The 16,568-nt window shown below is 49.6% G+C and overlaps 1 protein-coding gene across 1 annotated transcript in view; it reads left to right on the top strand.

Annotated features, from left to right (window-relative positions):
- The window catches only part of PTCHD1 (patched domain containing 1), a 33,057-nt gene continuing 16,495 nt past the window's right edge, over positions 7–16,568 (top strand). The window contains exons 1-2 of the mRNA XM_021408836.1: positions 7–444; positions 10,590–11,250. Coding sequence (XP_021264511.1) covers positions 16–444; positions 10,590–11,250 — 1,090 coding nt within the window. The 5' untranslated portion in view covers positions 7–15. The remainder of the gene's footprint in view (positions 445–10,589; positions 11,251–16,568) is intronic.

Genomic DNA, 16,568 nt, shown 5'->3' with positions numbered 1-16,568 from the left:
CGGCGGGGCCGCCCCATGGTCTTGCGGGGGCCGTGGGGGAGCCGCGGGGGCCCCGGCGCGGCGCTCGCCCTCCTGCGCGCCCTCCGCACTAGGATGTTGCGGCAGGTCTTGCACAGGGGGCTGGGGACGTCCTTCTCCCGGCTCGGCCACTTCGTCGCCAGCCACCCGGTGTTCTTCGCCTCGGCGCCCGTGCTCATCTCCATCCTGCTGGGCGCGAGCTTCAGCCGCTACCAGGTGGAGGAGAGCGTGGAGCACCTCCTGGCCCCCACCCACAGCCTGGCCAAGATCGAGCGGAACCTGGTGGACAGCCTCTTCCCTGTGAACCGCTCCAAGCACCGGCTCTACTCCGACCTGCAGACGCCGGGGCGCTACGGCCGTGTGATCATCACCTCCTTCCGCAAGGCCAACATGCTGGACCAGCACCACACCGATCTCATCCTCAAGGTAACCGCGGCCCCCGCCGCCTCCCGCAACAGTTGGGATGCGCGCAGGAGGCACCGCACCGCCGGCCCCGCGCTCCTTCCCTGCGCTCGCGTGTGTTTTATCCCAGTTGGGGCGGCTCGGGAAACTCCGACTCGCCGAGCGGCTGGGGGCACGGCGAAGGGCAGCGCCGAGCCGTCTCCCACGGCGAGCGCAGCCGGCGGCGCTGACGGCATCTATCTGCCCGCGGCGCGGAGCGGGACGTTCCCCGCAGCGTGTGCCGGAGCGGGGAGGACGGGAGCGAGCGTGTGCCGGGAGGGTCGAGCTCACCGGGAAGGGCTCGGATGGTGCGCAGAGCCCAGAGGTGTGGCAGGCTCAGCCCCACGTCCGCTCTGTTGCTGTACGGAAAGCCCGGGGGCTCGGCCCCGCTTTCCTCCCCGATGTCGGGCCGTCACGCCGTGCAGAACCAGCTTAAATTCTGTTCGGCGGCTCCGGGGAGTGCCCCTTCCCAAGCGAGAACATGGGCGCAGATAGCGCGCGCGCGGGGACTTTGGGGAGATGCGCTCCTCGCTAAGCACGGCAGTAACTGTTACAGTGGGCTCGTAGCTATTTTGTTCCTACTGAAGCCACGCGCAGAGCTGTAGTGCAGTGCCCCACCGTGTGCTCTGTTTCCCTTTTTCCCTGTATTGCCCGGCAGTGATGGGCACACTGCGCTGCTGAGCGCAGGCACGGCGATGTATGTCACTGCCGAGCGAGAAAACTCCAGAGGCGGTTTTCATTCCTTCATTTCCTTGTGCCGTGGATTGCATCCGCATCCAGCGCGCACAGTTACTCAGTCATAGGGTAAGGATGGCAATGGATTTTTTCTCTGCGCTGCTTTCTCTGGAGATCTGTGGTTCTATCGATAGCACAGTGACACACAAATAAATGCTACGCTGAGGCTCTCCACGAGCAAACTTCTGCGTCAGATTTATCATATCAGCCAAAGAGCCATAACTTAGAAAGTTGTCAGCATTTAACGCTGCCTCATTTTTAACAGACAGAATTTGCCAGCGGAACGGTTATTTCTTATTTGGTGAGATAATGGACACCATTGCCATTTGCCTGTTTACTCATACCGTTAATCTGACGTTGTCAGGCATCTTTGATGCATTATTTCCAACTCCTTACTTATCTAATTAATCCCAGCGTGCCTCCTGCAGAACTGATCCCATCCCTTGTCCCGGCTGTGTTTCTGTCTGCGCAGCCCGAGGTGCCCAGCAGGTCAGTACAACCACCCAGGAAGGAGAGCTCCTGGCTCCCCGTGTCACCGTGCTGGCGGCGACGCAGGGCCATATCGTTCTGTGTCAGCAGGGCTCACCGAGAGGAGGAGGCAGGGAGAGGAACCATCAAGGTTCTTCTACACGTATCCACGCATGGAGGGCAGAAGGGACGAAAGCCGTCTGAAAAATTCCCCCAGGCCCCAGGGCAAAGCCGGGCACCTCTAGGTGCTGCTCATCAGTGTCATCCCACCTGTGAGTGGGATTACACTGCTCACCTCCCCTTTTCTGGGCTCCCTGACCTGCTGTCCCCTACCTCACCAGTCAGGGAGTATCCAGCACTGCTGCTGCTGCTGCCCCGGTCACACGGAGGGGAAAGACGAGATTTTCTGTCTGCGGCAGAGGAAGAAGTGAGCTTCTATTATCATCCCCTTGGTAAAGGGATATGAAGTGGGGTCTGAACAGCTGAAACTTAGTGGTACTGTCAAAAATTAGTCACACTAACACCCTAATTAATTCAGTCATTATTGTGATAAGTTCTTTGGTGGCTTCTCTGAAGTGCTGTGGTTAGCGCAGTGCAGTTCTGACGGGCGCGCTGTCAGCCCGAGAAGCTCCGGGTGCCACTGCCACACAGCGCCCTGCTGCCTGGCTGGCTGGCAGAGGTGGGGAAGGGACCAGCCTCATGCCCATACCTCAGGTGTGTGCCCCGAGCAGGAGCTGACAGCCCGGGTGTGCCAGTTGGCCTTCTTGTTGGGCGCGCTACCTGCTCCATGCAAGACTCTGCTGCTCATTAGCAGGGGAGCATGTGGCTGCCTTCTATAATAGTTTTGACTAAATTGAGTGAATCTCCATCTGTAATTCTCATACCTCTCCCTGTAAATGCTCGAGCTATTTTTGCGCCTGCCATCCATTGCGTTTCCAGCTGGTCTGGTCATCCGTAGAAGAGAGGAGGGGGAGAAACTTAAACCTATCCTGAATTTCTGGCCATGAATAGATGATCCAATAAAAGCCTCTGGAGAGTCCTGGATGGGCAAGAGATGATCCTGAAGCTGAGATACACTGGAGGGAAGTGGTGAAATTGTGCTGGGCACAAGGCACTAGCTGTCAGTGTGCAGGGCTTCCTTCTTCCTCAAGATTTCACTCTGTCAAGAGAAAGAAAGATGGGAAGTACTGACATCCAGCTGAAGAAGATGTGTTCTTACTCCTATATTTCCAAGAAGTGTTTGGAGAAACACAAATAATTTGGATATCTGGTTTTCACCATCCTGCAGAAGTTCAGAAGATTGTGTAATTTCTTTACAACTCATCTAAGCCTAGAATCCAGCCTGAAAAGAGCGTAAGAGCAGCCCCCTACCAGATCATAGCCATGTTTCCACTTGCAGCTAGAAACTTGGCAGGTTCAGGGAACTCAGGCTCACTGGAAACACAGACTTAACCAGGTGTTTTGAACCCTTGAAAGTACATCCTGACTAAGCCAGGATTTGAGACACCCATTGTTTTGAGCCTCTTTATTCCTCCATATTTACAGTGAGTTAACTGCATTATTCTACAATCTAATTTTTTTAATGAAAGCTTTATTTTTTTCAGAAGAATATCCTCTCTTCCACTTTTATTATTATTCATTACATTAACACAGTACTATTTTTTTTTTTGCCAATGACTCTACTTGAGATGCAAAGATGAAAAGGGAATGAAATGTGACATTCCATTCTGAAAGGGATTGTATTTACAGTTTGTCTGTATGAAAATCTGTAAATGAAGGCTTATTTTTTTAAAGAAACCTGTCCTGACTACAGAGTTTCAGACTCTGGTTATGCATTGCCTCTCTCCTATGAACTGGCCATCAGTGGATATAGTTAGCTGGTTAAATACATATTGGCAAATACTGAAATTAGATATTCATGTATAAGGGCACATTTATTTAAGTGCTGCATAACTTGTGATTGTTGCAAAACAGGACAGTTGAACTCTAAATTTTTGCAGACCTCATACTTGTTTGGGTTTCTTTTCCTCCCTCTGCCTCTTAATTACTGTGTCTGTGCCCGTGTGTGCCTGCACACTCTGTCCACAGCCTGCCCGGATTTCCTCATTTATTTTCTATGTGTGAGGAAACTCGTGGAGGAAACAGCTATGTTTATGTTCCCATGTTTGTGTTATCTCTAATTGCTTTGCTGTACCAACATGGCACGCTGAAGCTATTGTTTCGGTGCTGGCAGTAGCAGAACTGAGGGCTGGGTCTGGTGCAGCTCTGACTAGCGTAAGCACCCAACCCTGCATTTCAAAACTTCGGTACTTCTGAATGCCTGGATGCAGACAGCCAGCTGCGGATCTAGCAATGGATAAGTAGTCTCCACCTTCTCTGCATAGCTCCCCGCACTCCCGGCGCTTCTAAAGGAATTGTCAGCAGAACAAATAATGAATTCTGCTACAAAAATTAAAGGATGAAGTCATGTCTTCAGAGCAAGGCTGTAAGATGAGGGGAAGAGTCCTAATACAAGAAAAACAAGGGTGTGAAAGCAGCAGAAGTGCAAGCCTGTTGTCATAGCAGCACAATGCTGCAGGGCTAAAACGTATCTTATGCGAAAACAGATGAGAATTAAGATACACAGGTGAGATCTGGGTGCAGCCAGGGAAGAGGGACAGCCAGGAGCATGCTGCAGAGAGGCAGCCCCCAGACATGTGGTCGTCACACCAGGTCCTGCCTCCCCTGGCACAGCCATTGAGGGGACAGAGCCTCTGGAGGGGATGTCACACTCCAGAGGAGGGCCCAGAGGTCAGGGACTGCCACACAGCCTGGTGACCGAGGCTTGGCCACCGGAGTCCAGGTAATACTGCAGGAGTGCAGCTGGCTAGCGTGACCACACAGAGGCTTCCTGACTAAGTGACTTGAAAAACAGCCTTGAAGTTGGGATGTACAGGAGAACCCCCCTGCTCCTGCGCAAGGAGAGGACAAGGGACTGAGCCATTGGTGAACATGATGGGCACACTGAACTTGCAGCTCTAGAGGTTTTGCAGTGAAATAGGGGCCATCTGCCATACCTCAGCTGGAGGAGCCCTTCGTGAGGGTGGGCACTGCATCATCTGCCCCGCAAGAGGTGCTATAAGGACAGAGAGACATGAGGTTTGTGGAGAAGGACTCTGGACAAGCTGATGTGTGATCAGCAACAAGAGTGAAGTCTTCCTCTCTGTGCCAGTCATGAGAAGTGGATTTCAGAGCCCTTGGTCAGGCTCCACATAATGGACTTGTGCTGCCCACGTGTCACATCCTCCAGTAGCAGTCAGCCTGAAAAATACAGCCCAAATCAGACTGTGTTCCTCTTGGTGAAACAAATCCAGGTGGACTTGCCATGCTGCTGAATTAAGATCACATTCTTTAGGAAAGCTTCTGCACTTCAGATTAGAAAAGTCTTAGCTCACAATTATCTGTAGCTACAGAAGTGTGTACATGTACATATATCCGCCAGCGTACATGTTTGAGCAACAATAGTTGCCCCTCAGTTGATGACTTGTGTTTTGAACAATTTTAGATTTTATTTACATGAAGATTGTTTGGAGAAGATACAATCCACAGTGTTTTGGACAGCTGAAAAATTAGTTGTAAAAAATACATAGCTTCCATAATTAGTATCTTAGCATCTTTACAGGAAATCTGATTGTAGGACTGCTGGAAAAGGAGTCCAGCTACAATTTCTAATGTGTTCTCCAAGCTGTTAGGATCAGCCAGCCTATTCCCTTGGCAGTGCATGCAGCCCTCATCCTTGGTTGGGAGGTTGCTGCCACCAGCAACCTCTGAAGCCCTGAATTAATTGCTGAAGGCCCTGAATTTATTGACAGGTATCACTGGACCCAGGTGCCCAGGCTGGCCCCGAAGCCTGGCCCTTCTTAGAAGCTCCTTGCCTTCCCTGTCCACGTCTCCTTCTGGTTAAAATACATTCCTAGTAGTTTAATTCTGCCCATGTCCACAGAGCCCACAGTGTTTTCTTTTGTGAATTAAGCTGGGAGCTCTGTCAGTCTTTTCTCTCATGTAAACCTTTTGCTTTTTCACTGAGGCGGTCTCTCAAAGTGAATAAAAAAGGACTCTGCAAAGATAGGACGTGACAAAGATTACTGAGATCATAGAGAAAGTGATGAAATTTATGGCAGTCCAAGAAAAGTTTTTTCCTCTCTTTGTTTTCCTTGGCACAAGTAACCCATAAAAATTACCAAAAGAGTGAGTGAGCTTTTCATGAGAGTGAAGCCTATATTGAAAACCATTGTTTTAAGAGTGAAGAAGTAGAAAGCAGCTCAGAGCTCAAATCACAGCTGGGATTTAAATCAATAATACATAATGAGTTCACTCGTTGCTTTATTTTTGAGCCATCTCAGGCCTTCCTCCATACCGTGTGATCAGATGTTTCTTTTTGTAATGAAAGCTGAGGTTCTTGGAAACAAATCACACCGCTTCAGGCGCCACTGGTGCTCAAGGAAATCACAGATTTGGTAAAAATGACAGTAAAAAAATAATGAGTTGGCAACACTGAAAAAAAGTGAAGCTCATATTTAGTTTTAACCATCAGACGAAGAGTGAAAGAATCAAATATTAGCAAAGATCTTACTCCCATGAGTAAAACGTGTCTGTATGTGCCAGCTCATTTGCGATAGGGGAAGACATATGTATATCTCACTAGTTTTATCTAGTTGGCCATTCATCGATTATATGTCAAGTAGCAAAGTGTGTTCAGGTCCTTATGATGAGTAATGTCACCTATAAAACAATGCACAGCATTGCTCCGCAGCAAAACCAAACGTTCTCACAGACTGCATGACAAGCACAGGCTAGGTATGTGCACCCTTTGCACTGCAGCCAGTGACTAACCCAGCTCCCAGGGTCAGGCTGTCCTTCCACAAGTGAGAAATGGGGTGAGAAATAGGGTAGTAAGGCGCTGGCACAGGCTGCCCAGAGAAGCTGTGGTGCCCCATCCCTGGAGGCACTCCAGGCCGGGTTGGATGGGGCCCTGGGCAGCCTGAGCTGGTGGGGGGCAGCCCTGCCTATGGCAGGGGATTGGAACTGGGTCGCTTTAGAGTCCCTTCCAACCTAAGCCACTCTGTGATTCTACGAAATGGGAACTTGATGAAGCCGACATGTTTACGGGCCTCACCTGCAGCCTCCATGCAGGCTGCATGGAGGTCTATGTTGCACCCACTGATGGTCCCTGCCTCCCTGTGCTGCACAGGTGAAGAGCTGGGCCCTCACGGGCTTTTATCGGGGTGGCAGATGGCAAAACATGGCCTTGGAGGGTTTCTGGGATTGGAGCATTCTGCAAGTGAATCAGCAGTTTCTGAGCCCTCCCTGCTGGGACAGGATCTGTGTGCCTTGTAGAAAGGTTCTTGTCATCTGAGTGAGCTGACCAAACCCTCGCAGCAGGTGCTCATTTCTGCATTACAAAGAGGGCTTCTATGCAAAGTGGTGGAACTAGAGGTCTTCTCTTCATGTGGCTCCTTGGATCTTCTGCAGGGACTGAGGAGAAAAAGCAGCATCCTGGCACCCCACCAGGCCCACAGGCCTCATCTGCTGCTGCTTGCAGGAGGGGATTTCTCTCCCTTTACTCCACCTTTACTCCATTTGAAGTGAACAGATCAGCAAGCATGGGGATTAAAGTCCAGAACCAAGGTGTTACCAAGCACAAATGGCTGAAGTAAGACAATACACTGTTCCAGAAATCTCTGCCATAGTGTGGGACACACAGAAACACTGTTTTCAGAAGGAAGAGGGAAATGGCAAGGGATGGGCACTATCAAAACATGGAGAGGGAGGGGTGTAAGTTGCTGTTTCGTGGAGAGATTTAGACTGGATAAAAGGAGAAAGTTTTTTACAGTAATGATAGTGAAGCATTGGCACAGATTGCCCAGAGAGGCAGTGGATGTCCTGTCCGTGGTGACACTCAAGGTGACGCTGAACAGGGCCCTTAGCACCCTGATGTAGCTGTAGGTGTCCCTGTTCATTGCCGGGGAGTTGGACCAGATGACCTTTAAAGGTCCCTTCCAACTCAAATGATTCTATGATTATATGAGTCTATGATTCTATGACTGAGCACTTTCAGCCAAAAGCAGTGCATGCTGTCCTGGCCAGCAAGCTCCAGCAGTGCTGCGCAGCCCTCGTGCTGCAGCACTCCAGCAGCACTCCCAGGAGGGGAGCTGCCTCCCAGGTCACTTGCACTGCTTGCTAACCAAGCAGTGGTTACGTGTCTCCCTTCAAGGAAAACTATTCAGGCAGCCTTTGATACTCTTTTAGCTCTCCATCTCTACTAATAGGATCAGCAAGGATAAGAAAACAGTTGGGTAAATGAGAATCTGGTGGATTTATTTAGGATGTAGTTCCCTGCTGTTCAGAACTGTGCATGATGACATCGTCCCCATCGGGGCAATCCATACTTCCTACTGCTAACAGACCCAGGCTCCTGGCTGCTCTGTTGGTGTGTCAGGATCGGAGCAGTGCAGGGCCCTGAGCCCAAAATCATGGTGCCCAAGGAGCAATGAGTATTCAGCCTTCTGCTGAAGATGTTATAGCAGCTGTGACAGCTGAGGTTATTTTATAACCTAAATATTAAAAGAAAGCGGTTCAGATGTATAAGGAAGCAAATGCAGCAGGGAGGAAGGGTAGGTAAATAGCAGCACACACAGTTTGATAAAACTTGTGTGACAGTTTCCCTTCCTCTGTTTTGTGTCACTTGATGGATCCTTTCTGAAGGAGTTGTACTGTTAATCCAATACTAGCAGTAAATTCCTTTTGTTGCTCCTAGTTGTCCTCAGCTGCACTTCTTTATATGACATCTGGCTTTACAACTGTTGTCAATGAAATACATACAGCAACTGCCATTGTAGAAAAATTAAAATCGGATGTCTGTGTTTGATTCAGTAAGCCAGGGCATTTTCCCCAAATATACCTTTGAATTCAGTGCCCTAAAACAGCTCTTGAAGAACTTTGCAAAAGCAAGCTGGGAAGATGGGAAGAATTCCCTACGCAGGCTCATTTCTTTGGCACTTTCTTGCAAATCTCTTAATTGATTCTGGTTTTAGAAAAAAGGTTGTGTGAGAACCCCTAATCTGTCAGTAGGAACTTACTTGTTCTCCCACCAAGATGGAAAATTTCTTTCTCACCGTGGTAAGGTCCTGTATTCTCCCAGTGCCACGAACAGGTTCGTTAGTTCAGTTCATCTCTCAAATCTGCCCTTCTAATGTCAGTACTGAACTGTTCTTCTGTAGAAAATAAAAACTGCTCAAGTGTGGAAAAAGCCCACCTCCAAGCTGCTGGAGAAACGCTGAGATTATAAGAACTTTGTATTTTTGCATATATGACATCAACCCGAGGAATGGAGGCGGCTTGATTAAATTTGTATCCATCACAGACAGTGCAACGTAACCATAAAATAATCAGATTGATAGTATCATCCAAATGGCATTGGTTTTATTTTTCTGCAGATAGGTCTGAAATAGCACAGAGATGTCGCTACAACCATTTAAGTTCTACAGACACAGGATTTTAGCCCTGAGTATTAGGCATGTCATCTGTTGTCGCCAGACGAGTATATGAGCTGTGCTGCTGTGCCGTGCGCTATCTTCTGCTTTATAATCAGTGTTTCTCTTCAGAAGAAGCTAGTTCCATCAGATGTCACTTAATCCCAGCCTCAACTGAGTGCAACAACCTGCTGTCCTCTCTGGGAAACTGTATGCAGGTACAAAACAAGGAATTGTGTTCGTGTAGCCCATCCTTTTTGTCTTGCTTAAAATCTGAAGGCAGAAAATGGCCATTCCCCCTCTAGGGACAAGCTGAGTGTGGGGTGCCAGCCTCAGGTGGTGCTGGCACTGGGCAGCAGAAGCAGTGACTGGGGGGGTCCCAGTGCTGAGGTTCAGGTGTCCCCATGCCCAGTGCAGGAGAGCAGGGGACACTCAGCGATGGGGGCTCAGGCACGGGGGGGAGGTGGTCCTGGCCTCAGCAGCACCCTCACGGGAGGTCTTGGTGTCCCTCACACAGTGAGCGCAGCACAGCAGGAGTAGCACGGTGACAGCGATGGCTCAGGATTCTACGTTTTCTGAGGAAAATACCCCAAAACCAGCTTGCACTTTGCAAAGACTCCTTACATTAGCAAGCTCAGCACTCCTGAAAAATACTGCAACCCCACTTGTTAGTGCTCTTCCCTTCATGTCTTTTAGATGTCTTGTTTCTTCTGCATTGATTAAAACGGATTCAGAAGGGGTTGCATGATTTTTCCGTGCTTTGTCAGAAGAGAGCGTGATCTTTCTGCCCTTCTGATGCTCCAGAATAACTGAACGTGCTTTGGATCAGAGCTCATGGAAAATTTCAGCAGGATGCAAAGCAGCAGGATGAAAAGGGGGGTGGCACTAAAAGCTGCCTGAAAGCAAACAATAAGCAGGGATAGCCCGTGGGCTCTAAAATGAGGGTTTCCTCTGATAAACAGAGAGGAGAACGCTGGTGACCCTTCTGTGACTTCTTGCTCTCGGGTAGGCAGAGGAATTGACGGGGTCGAGCGGGAGACAAAAAGCAGGTGGTTTAACCAGTGCCAGCTCCAACTGTGCCGATGGTCCCAGCCCTTCTCCACGGGCTGCACCCTAGCTTCCTCCCGCAGCCTGGGGGTCACCGGCGTGACGGCATCCCCTGAGCCAGCCAGGCTGTCCCTGCCACCCCAGCTGCCCGCGTTACCAGCAAGGGACGCAGGAGAGTGACGCTGCTGTTTTAATGCATGCTTCTTTTTTGCGCTGAGCGTGCCGTGAGTACCGCAGCCACCAGAACGCTCGCTGCCGTTGTCTGGCTGGAATAGGAGAGGGACGGAGGCCGCGAGCCGCTGTTGCTCTGGCTGCTGCCGAGCGGGATGAACTGATGAATAACGTCTGTGATTTCTCTTTCCCTTGTAGTTGCACTCTGCTGTGACCAGGATCCAAGTGCAAAGACCTGGTTTCAATTACACGTTTGCCCATATATGTATCCTGAACAATGACAAGACATGCATAGTGGACGACATAGTGCATGTGCTGGAGGAATTAAAGGCTGCTCGTTCTTCTAATCGAACTAATTTTGCAATCACTTATCCGATTACTCACTTAAAGGATGGCAGGGAAGTGTATAACGGGCATCAGCTTGGTGGGGTTACTGTGCACAGCAAAGACCGGGTGAAGTCTGCAGAAGCCATTCAGCTCACCTACTACTTGCAGGCAATCAACTCCTTGAATGACATGGTGGCAGAAAAGTGGGAATCCATTTTTTGTGACACTGTTGAACTTTTCCAGAAATCCAACAGGAAAGTCAAAATGTATCCTTTCACTTCTTCTTCGCTGAAGGAGGATTTCCAGAAGACGAGCAGGGTGTCAGAACGCTACCTGATCACAAGCTTGGTCCTTGTGGTCACCTTGGCCATTCTCTGCTGCTCCATGCAGGATTGTGTCCGCAGCAAACCCTGGCTTGGCCTGCTGGGATTGCTGACCGTGACCCTTGCCACCCTGACTGCAGCCGGGATCATCAATCTCACTGGTGGGAAATACAATTCCACCTTCCTGGGGATCCCCTTCGTCATGTTAGGTAACTATCTCCTACTCTCTCTTTTGTGTGTTTGTGCCTCCCTGACGCCTTTCCCAGCCGGCGGAGAAGCAGCACTGCATGACTCCCAGTATCTGCTCCCTGTAACACTGCCCCGTGCCAAATCCGCACCGCCTCATTTCCTAAACAGCTTGTGCCGTGCCCGGACGTTGCGATTATTTCTGGGTTTCTGCTGTATGGCGCAGTGCCCACGTGGTGGTGAGGACCAAGTACGTGCTGCTGCCATGCGCGGTGCAAGGAGCCCTGCTGCTGCTGCTCTGCGTTTCAGTGGCCAGCATTAGGAGACCTGCGCGTGGCTCTCTTGCTGGACTGGCAGTTATCAGCTGCCCTGACAAATAAAGGGCGGATGGAGAGCTCGCTCCTTGGCAGAGCAAGGTGACGAAGGGCAGGAGCTCCCTGTGCATTGTGCTGCAGCCCCTCGCCGTGCTGCGGGATCTTTTCTGGAGGATGGGAAGGAGGGCAGGAGGAGGGCAGGCAGCTCCTGAGCTACCATCTCGTGCCCTTACGTTGGTGCCAGTGGTTCAGAGCGTTTGCCCTCCAACCAGACAGGCAGGGGGCTTTCCAGGGGGCAAAGGGAGCTCTGGGGAGCTCACAGCCTCTGTGTTTGTGTTTGGTTCACGAACAGCGTGAAAAGCTCCACGCGCCATAGGTGTTTAATGTGCCCTCGTTCCCAGCATTATTTATTTGTGGAGAATAATACATGCATTGATTTGATCACAGCTTTCCCGGCTGAAAATCAGTGCTCAGGAATACTTAAGATTTCAAGAATAAGAGTGCCTTCACTGACTTAGTCACATCATGTGGTGATACGTTGCGTTTCAGCACAGCTATTTTTATATCGAGCACCAGGTTCCTATGCCATGCCCGTGCTATATCTGCAGTATTGTTGCACTTTAATTAAAGACTATGCTTCAGTGCCTCACACTACCAGCTAATGTGCAGACTGTATTTGGTGACAAAGAGAGTTCAGCTACACTGCATCGGCTGCAGCGTGTCACTCTTGTTTTCAGATGACATCCGTGTAAATTAAACTGCCTCCCAATCTAGAGGAGAAACAGCAGAAGTCAGAGTCGAAGGCTTTCTGACCTGAGTCTTTGTTTTCTTTTGTGGGTTTTTATGTTTATGTACATGATAGAAAAATCTCTTCCTCAAAGTGAGTAGTTTGCGTAAGCTACAAAAGAGGAGCCACAGCAGGAAAACAGTCTGAAGTGCAGCCACAGAAAGGAAAGTACCTGGGGAAGGTTACTCTGAAAAATGAAATATTACCTCTTTTCAGGGAGCAAGGCTGCAGCTTTCTGGGGCAGCCTTTCAAATCATGAGGTCACCGATAGTGGCTATGCTGAGATTTGGAATACTTAAATACTACAGATCATTATGAAAAATGCCACACTTGTAGTGCTCCTGACAAACTGTTTTCATTATTTTTCTTTTATTTTTTCACGTTGTTTCTGGTTGTCCTTAGTGAGTTTCAGATGCACAGCTCAGCTCTCGCTGCGAGCAAGCCAGGGCAGAGCAGCGCGTTCATGGGAATCTCACACGCTTCCCTGGCTGCACTGAGTCTCCCAAGGGGTGGGAGCATCAACAGGTGAACAGAGGCACTAACGGCTTTTAGGAGTTTTTAATGAGAACTACTTTAAACCAGCAGATAGCTGGAAAGGCATGACCTTTCTTTTTTTTTTTTTCTGCTGCAGTAAAACAACAAGATTCATCATGCATTTTGAAATATGTTCCATTCCTGTACATCGCTTTGCTTGGAGAGGATAGTTTAGCTCAAGGTAGCTGAACGCTGGAGGCACAAACCACTTTCCATTATAGCTGGCTGAACTACTTCCACTTAATTTCAGTGACCATCGGATTAGATCGTAGATTAACTGACCTTTAGAAAGTTAAAGGATTTCTGGCTAACAGTGTAGTCCCATAGCTATTACTCATAATCTCATGGCTAAAAGCAAAAATTAGACAGAACGCTTACGCTGGACACATTTCAGGCAAGGCCCCTCTGCTAGTATAAATCATTAATGAAGTTTCCCTGGTTTGTAGCAACTGAGGATTTTTATCTTTCCATCAGCACTGTGAATTGAGGGGGCTCCCCAGACATAGTCTGACCTCTGCTGCAGGACAACATGATGTCTTCCCCAGCTCTGTCCCCTTGGAGCTCTTCCCGCTGTCACTCACCGTGCTACCACTGCAGCATTGGCATCATGTCTAACACGAATTCCCCTTTTGCAACTCAGCTGCCCTTATTCATCCACTGCATCTGGAAAACAATGTATTGTCTTTTTTCTTGGCATATTTGGGAACACTTCCAGTTATGCAGTCCTCTTCTGTTCCATCCCAGCTTCCCTCAGGTGGTTCTTCCTGGCCTTGCAGCAAACTCATTGCTCTTGGCTGCTCCACATCCTCCATGGAGTGCGGTGCCTGGAGCTGGGCGCGGGATTTGGGCTGAGGCTTTCAGCACTGAGCAGAGTGGGAGGATTATTTCACACATCTCACATATGGCACTCCTGTTCATCTATCCCCACATGACATTCGTTTTTTGCAGCAGTCTGAAATGGTTGGCGTTCGGTTTGCGGCACGCGGTAGCTCACCAACCATCTGTGCTGCTTTCTGCCGTGTTTGCACAACCGGTTGTTCCAGCACGAGGTTTACCCTTGTCCTTGCTGAACATCTCATTTACATCACACCATTGCTCCTGTTTGCTAAGTTCACCCTGATGTCATCACTGCTATTCCAAGATACATTTGCTGAAGCTGGTTGGCAGTGTTTTGCGGTTACCCACTTTCTCGTATTTTCAGGAATTACTTTGGGAATAGCTCCAGTCGTTCATCCAGCCATAAGTTTGTACTAATCATTTAGACAATATGGCTGCAGAACCCTCGGTTCGATGCGCTCTGCAATGCTCATTTTTACCCATCATGTTTCCCTTAGCGTCCCTCAGCACCAGCCATTTCCAAGAACAAGCGATCTGCAGGGAAGGGTGCCAGCCTCTGTGTGTGTTCGTCCTTAGCTTCTGCACCACTGGGACAATTACAAGCACTGAAATTAGCGCGGCTAAGCAAGCTGCACTCCCAAGCTCAGACAGAGTGAGCAGACAGGAACATCTTTTGCTTTCCCCACCTGTTAAATACAACATACGACTTTAAACCTCTTGTGCTTTGGGTTTAATCACCTTCAGGGTAGTGTCTCCTAATTTATTTTCCTCTTTAATTAAGGCAGGTTACCGTAGCTCAGCTGATGAAAGGTAACTCATTGAGTTGCGGTAACGCAGTCACCGATGCCTGCCTGTACCTAGGGCTGATGCCTGTGCAGGATTCCTCCTGCATGGAGGCCAGCAAGCTGCGTGCTCCCTGCACCTCCCTCTTCTCCAAGGAAGGCTCATCAAGTCTGGTGGGGATCTTCTCATAAGCTTGGCAGGCTCCCACCATTCTTCTGGATGTGTTTAGAGTAAGCGTATGCCTTGCCGGTTCCGTGAAGCTATCACCACCCGCACTTAGCAGAATCGTGTAAGAGCATGGGTACTCCCATGCCTGGTTCACATGAAATACTTGGCTGTGCTGAGTCTGTCCACTTTTGACCCTAGGAATTATATACCAAAAAAAAAAAAAATTCTTCCTAATTTGGGTGAATTTAAAATAGTTGAGTTGTGCCAGCTGAGAAGCAGAAACAAAATTCTGATTTCCTGCTGCCCGCTCCACTGAAATCTACAGATGTTTGGTCTGGCACAGATGCCAATGTATTCATCACAAGTTTCCCTTACACATTAAGTGTTGTTTAATAACTGCCAATCCTATAAAAATACCAGTTTCCTCAAAAACATAGAAAAAAAGAGTGTCACAGAACAAGGCACTGAACAAGCAGCAGTGCTGGCTGAGTGAGGTTCTGGCCTGAGTTTCTCACCTCCTGCAGGTGCAGCGCAACACTAGGCATGGGGGCTCAGAAGCAAATTGCGTGTTGCCCTCTGTCCTTAAGGGGATGCCCAGAGGGGAGGGACACAGCTTTTCCCAGCCACCAGCTGGGTGGCAGGGCTCAGCTCTGTAGAGCGATGGTGGTGCCAGGCACTGCCAAATACGGGAGAGACGCAGGGCTGGCTCCACACGCTTATATTTAGCCTCGGGTCCGAGGTGGAGCTGGCACAGGAAACACAGCTAGCAGTTAGGAGAGCAGCTTGAGTTTGAAGCTTGCTGTAAACTGAAGGGGAGCAAGCCTGGTGCCAAAGCTAACACAACAGGGAGGGACACCTGTTCTTACTGTATCCCTCACCCCATGCTCCTGTGTCACGGCACCCACGGCAGCTCCTGCGGCGTGGTCACGGCTTCTGGATACCGGCTTGGAGGGAGCACAGGGGCAGGACTGTGAGCTGAGGGCTCTGCACCAGGACCATGGGGATGCTGGAGGGTGGACAGCAAAGGTCAAAGGGAGAGAAGGACTGGAGCAGCCAGCAGCCAGTGTGCAGCCCCTGGGGAACACGAGTGCTGCGGAGCTGGGCCAGCAGGGCTCAGGGCCCCCAATCAGCTTGCAAGGTACCAGCCTCACTAGGGAATTGTGACATATGCCAGATTTGTAAGCCCTAAAAGCATTCGTTATCTCCCCTATCAAGCACCCATGTGTTTGCTATATTCAGTAAAACCAAAGTGTCAATTCTGGTTACATATAAAGATTTACAAAGAAAAAGAAACATCTCCCCAGGTGCCCTTCAGTCCACACGTAAAGGTAACAGACACACAGATGTTTGACTTTGTATAACATTTTTCCACCGTTTTCTCTGCTGTCAGCTAATAAAATTGTGAAGTGTACTGAGCCTCTCTTGTCTTTATTCCCTGCACTGAGCTCTCTCACTTCTCTTGCCAGCCTGACCCTCCATCCCTGCCTGCTGGGGGAAATGTGCTGTTCCTCAGCTGGGACATCACCCTGCGCTGCCCCTTGTCCCATTCTCCTCTCCCTCATCTCAGCTGCTTTTTGGGGCAGCTCCCTGCAGCGGATCTTGCCCATCTTCACATTCCAGGTGCAGCATTTCTTCCCTTACCCCAGAGCAGCTCTCAGGGTGTTTTGTTTTTCCCCAGCTTCCTTTGTCTTTTTCTCCTGCTAGCCATAGCTTTTCCAGCTCCAGCCCTTTTCTCGATGTTCCTCAATAGCATCCTTAGCTCCCAGATAGTTTCCCACCGTTCCCTGTAGTAAGATTGCTGCTGCTTCAGGTTTCCCAGTGATTTCCACTGTTCATCCCTTGCATATTTTGCTCTGCCAACGGCTCCAGGAACACCCTGGAAGTACACTGCTGTGTTTTTTTTTGTCACTCCATCTGC

The sequence above is a fragment of the Numida meleagris genome, chromosome 1 (assembly GCF_002078875.1).
Source record: "Numida meleagris isolate 19003 breed g44 Domestic line chromosome 1, NumMel1.0, whole genome shotgun sequence".
Lineage (NCBI taxonomy): Eukaryota > Metazoa > Chordata > Aves > Galliformes > Numididae > Numida > Numida meleagris.
Note: the sequence above shows the minus strand (reverse complement) of the source record. Positions and strands in the feature narration are given on the sequence as shown.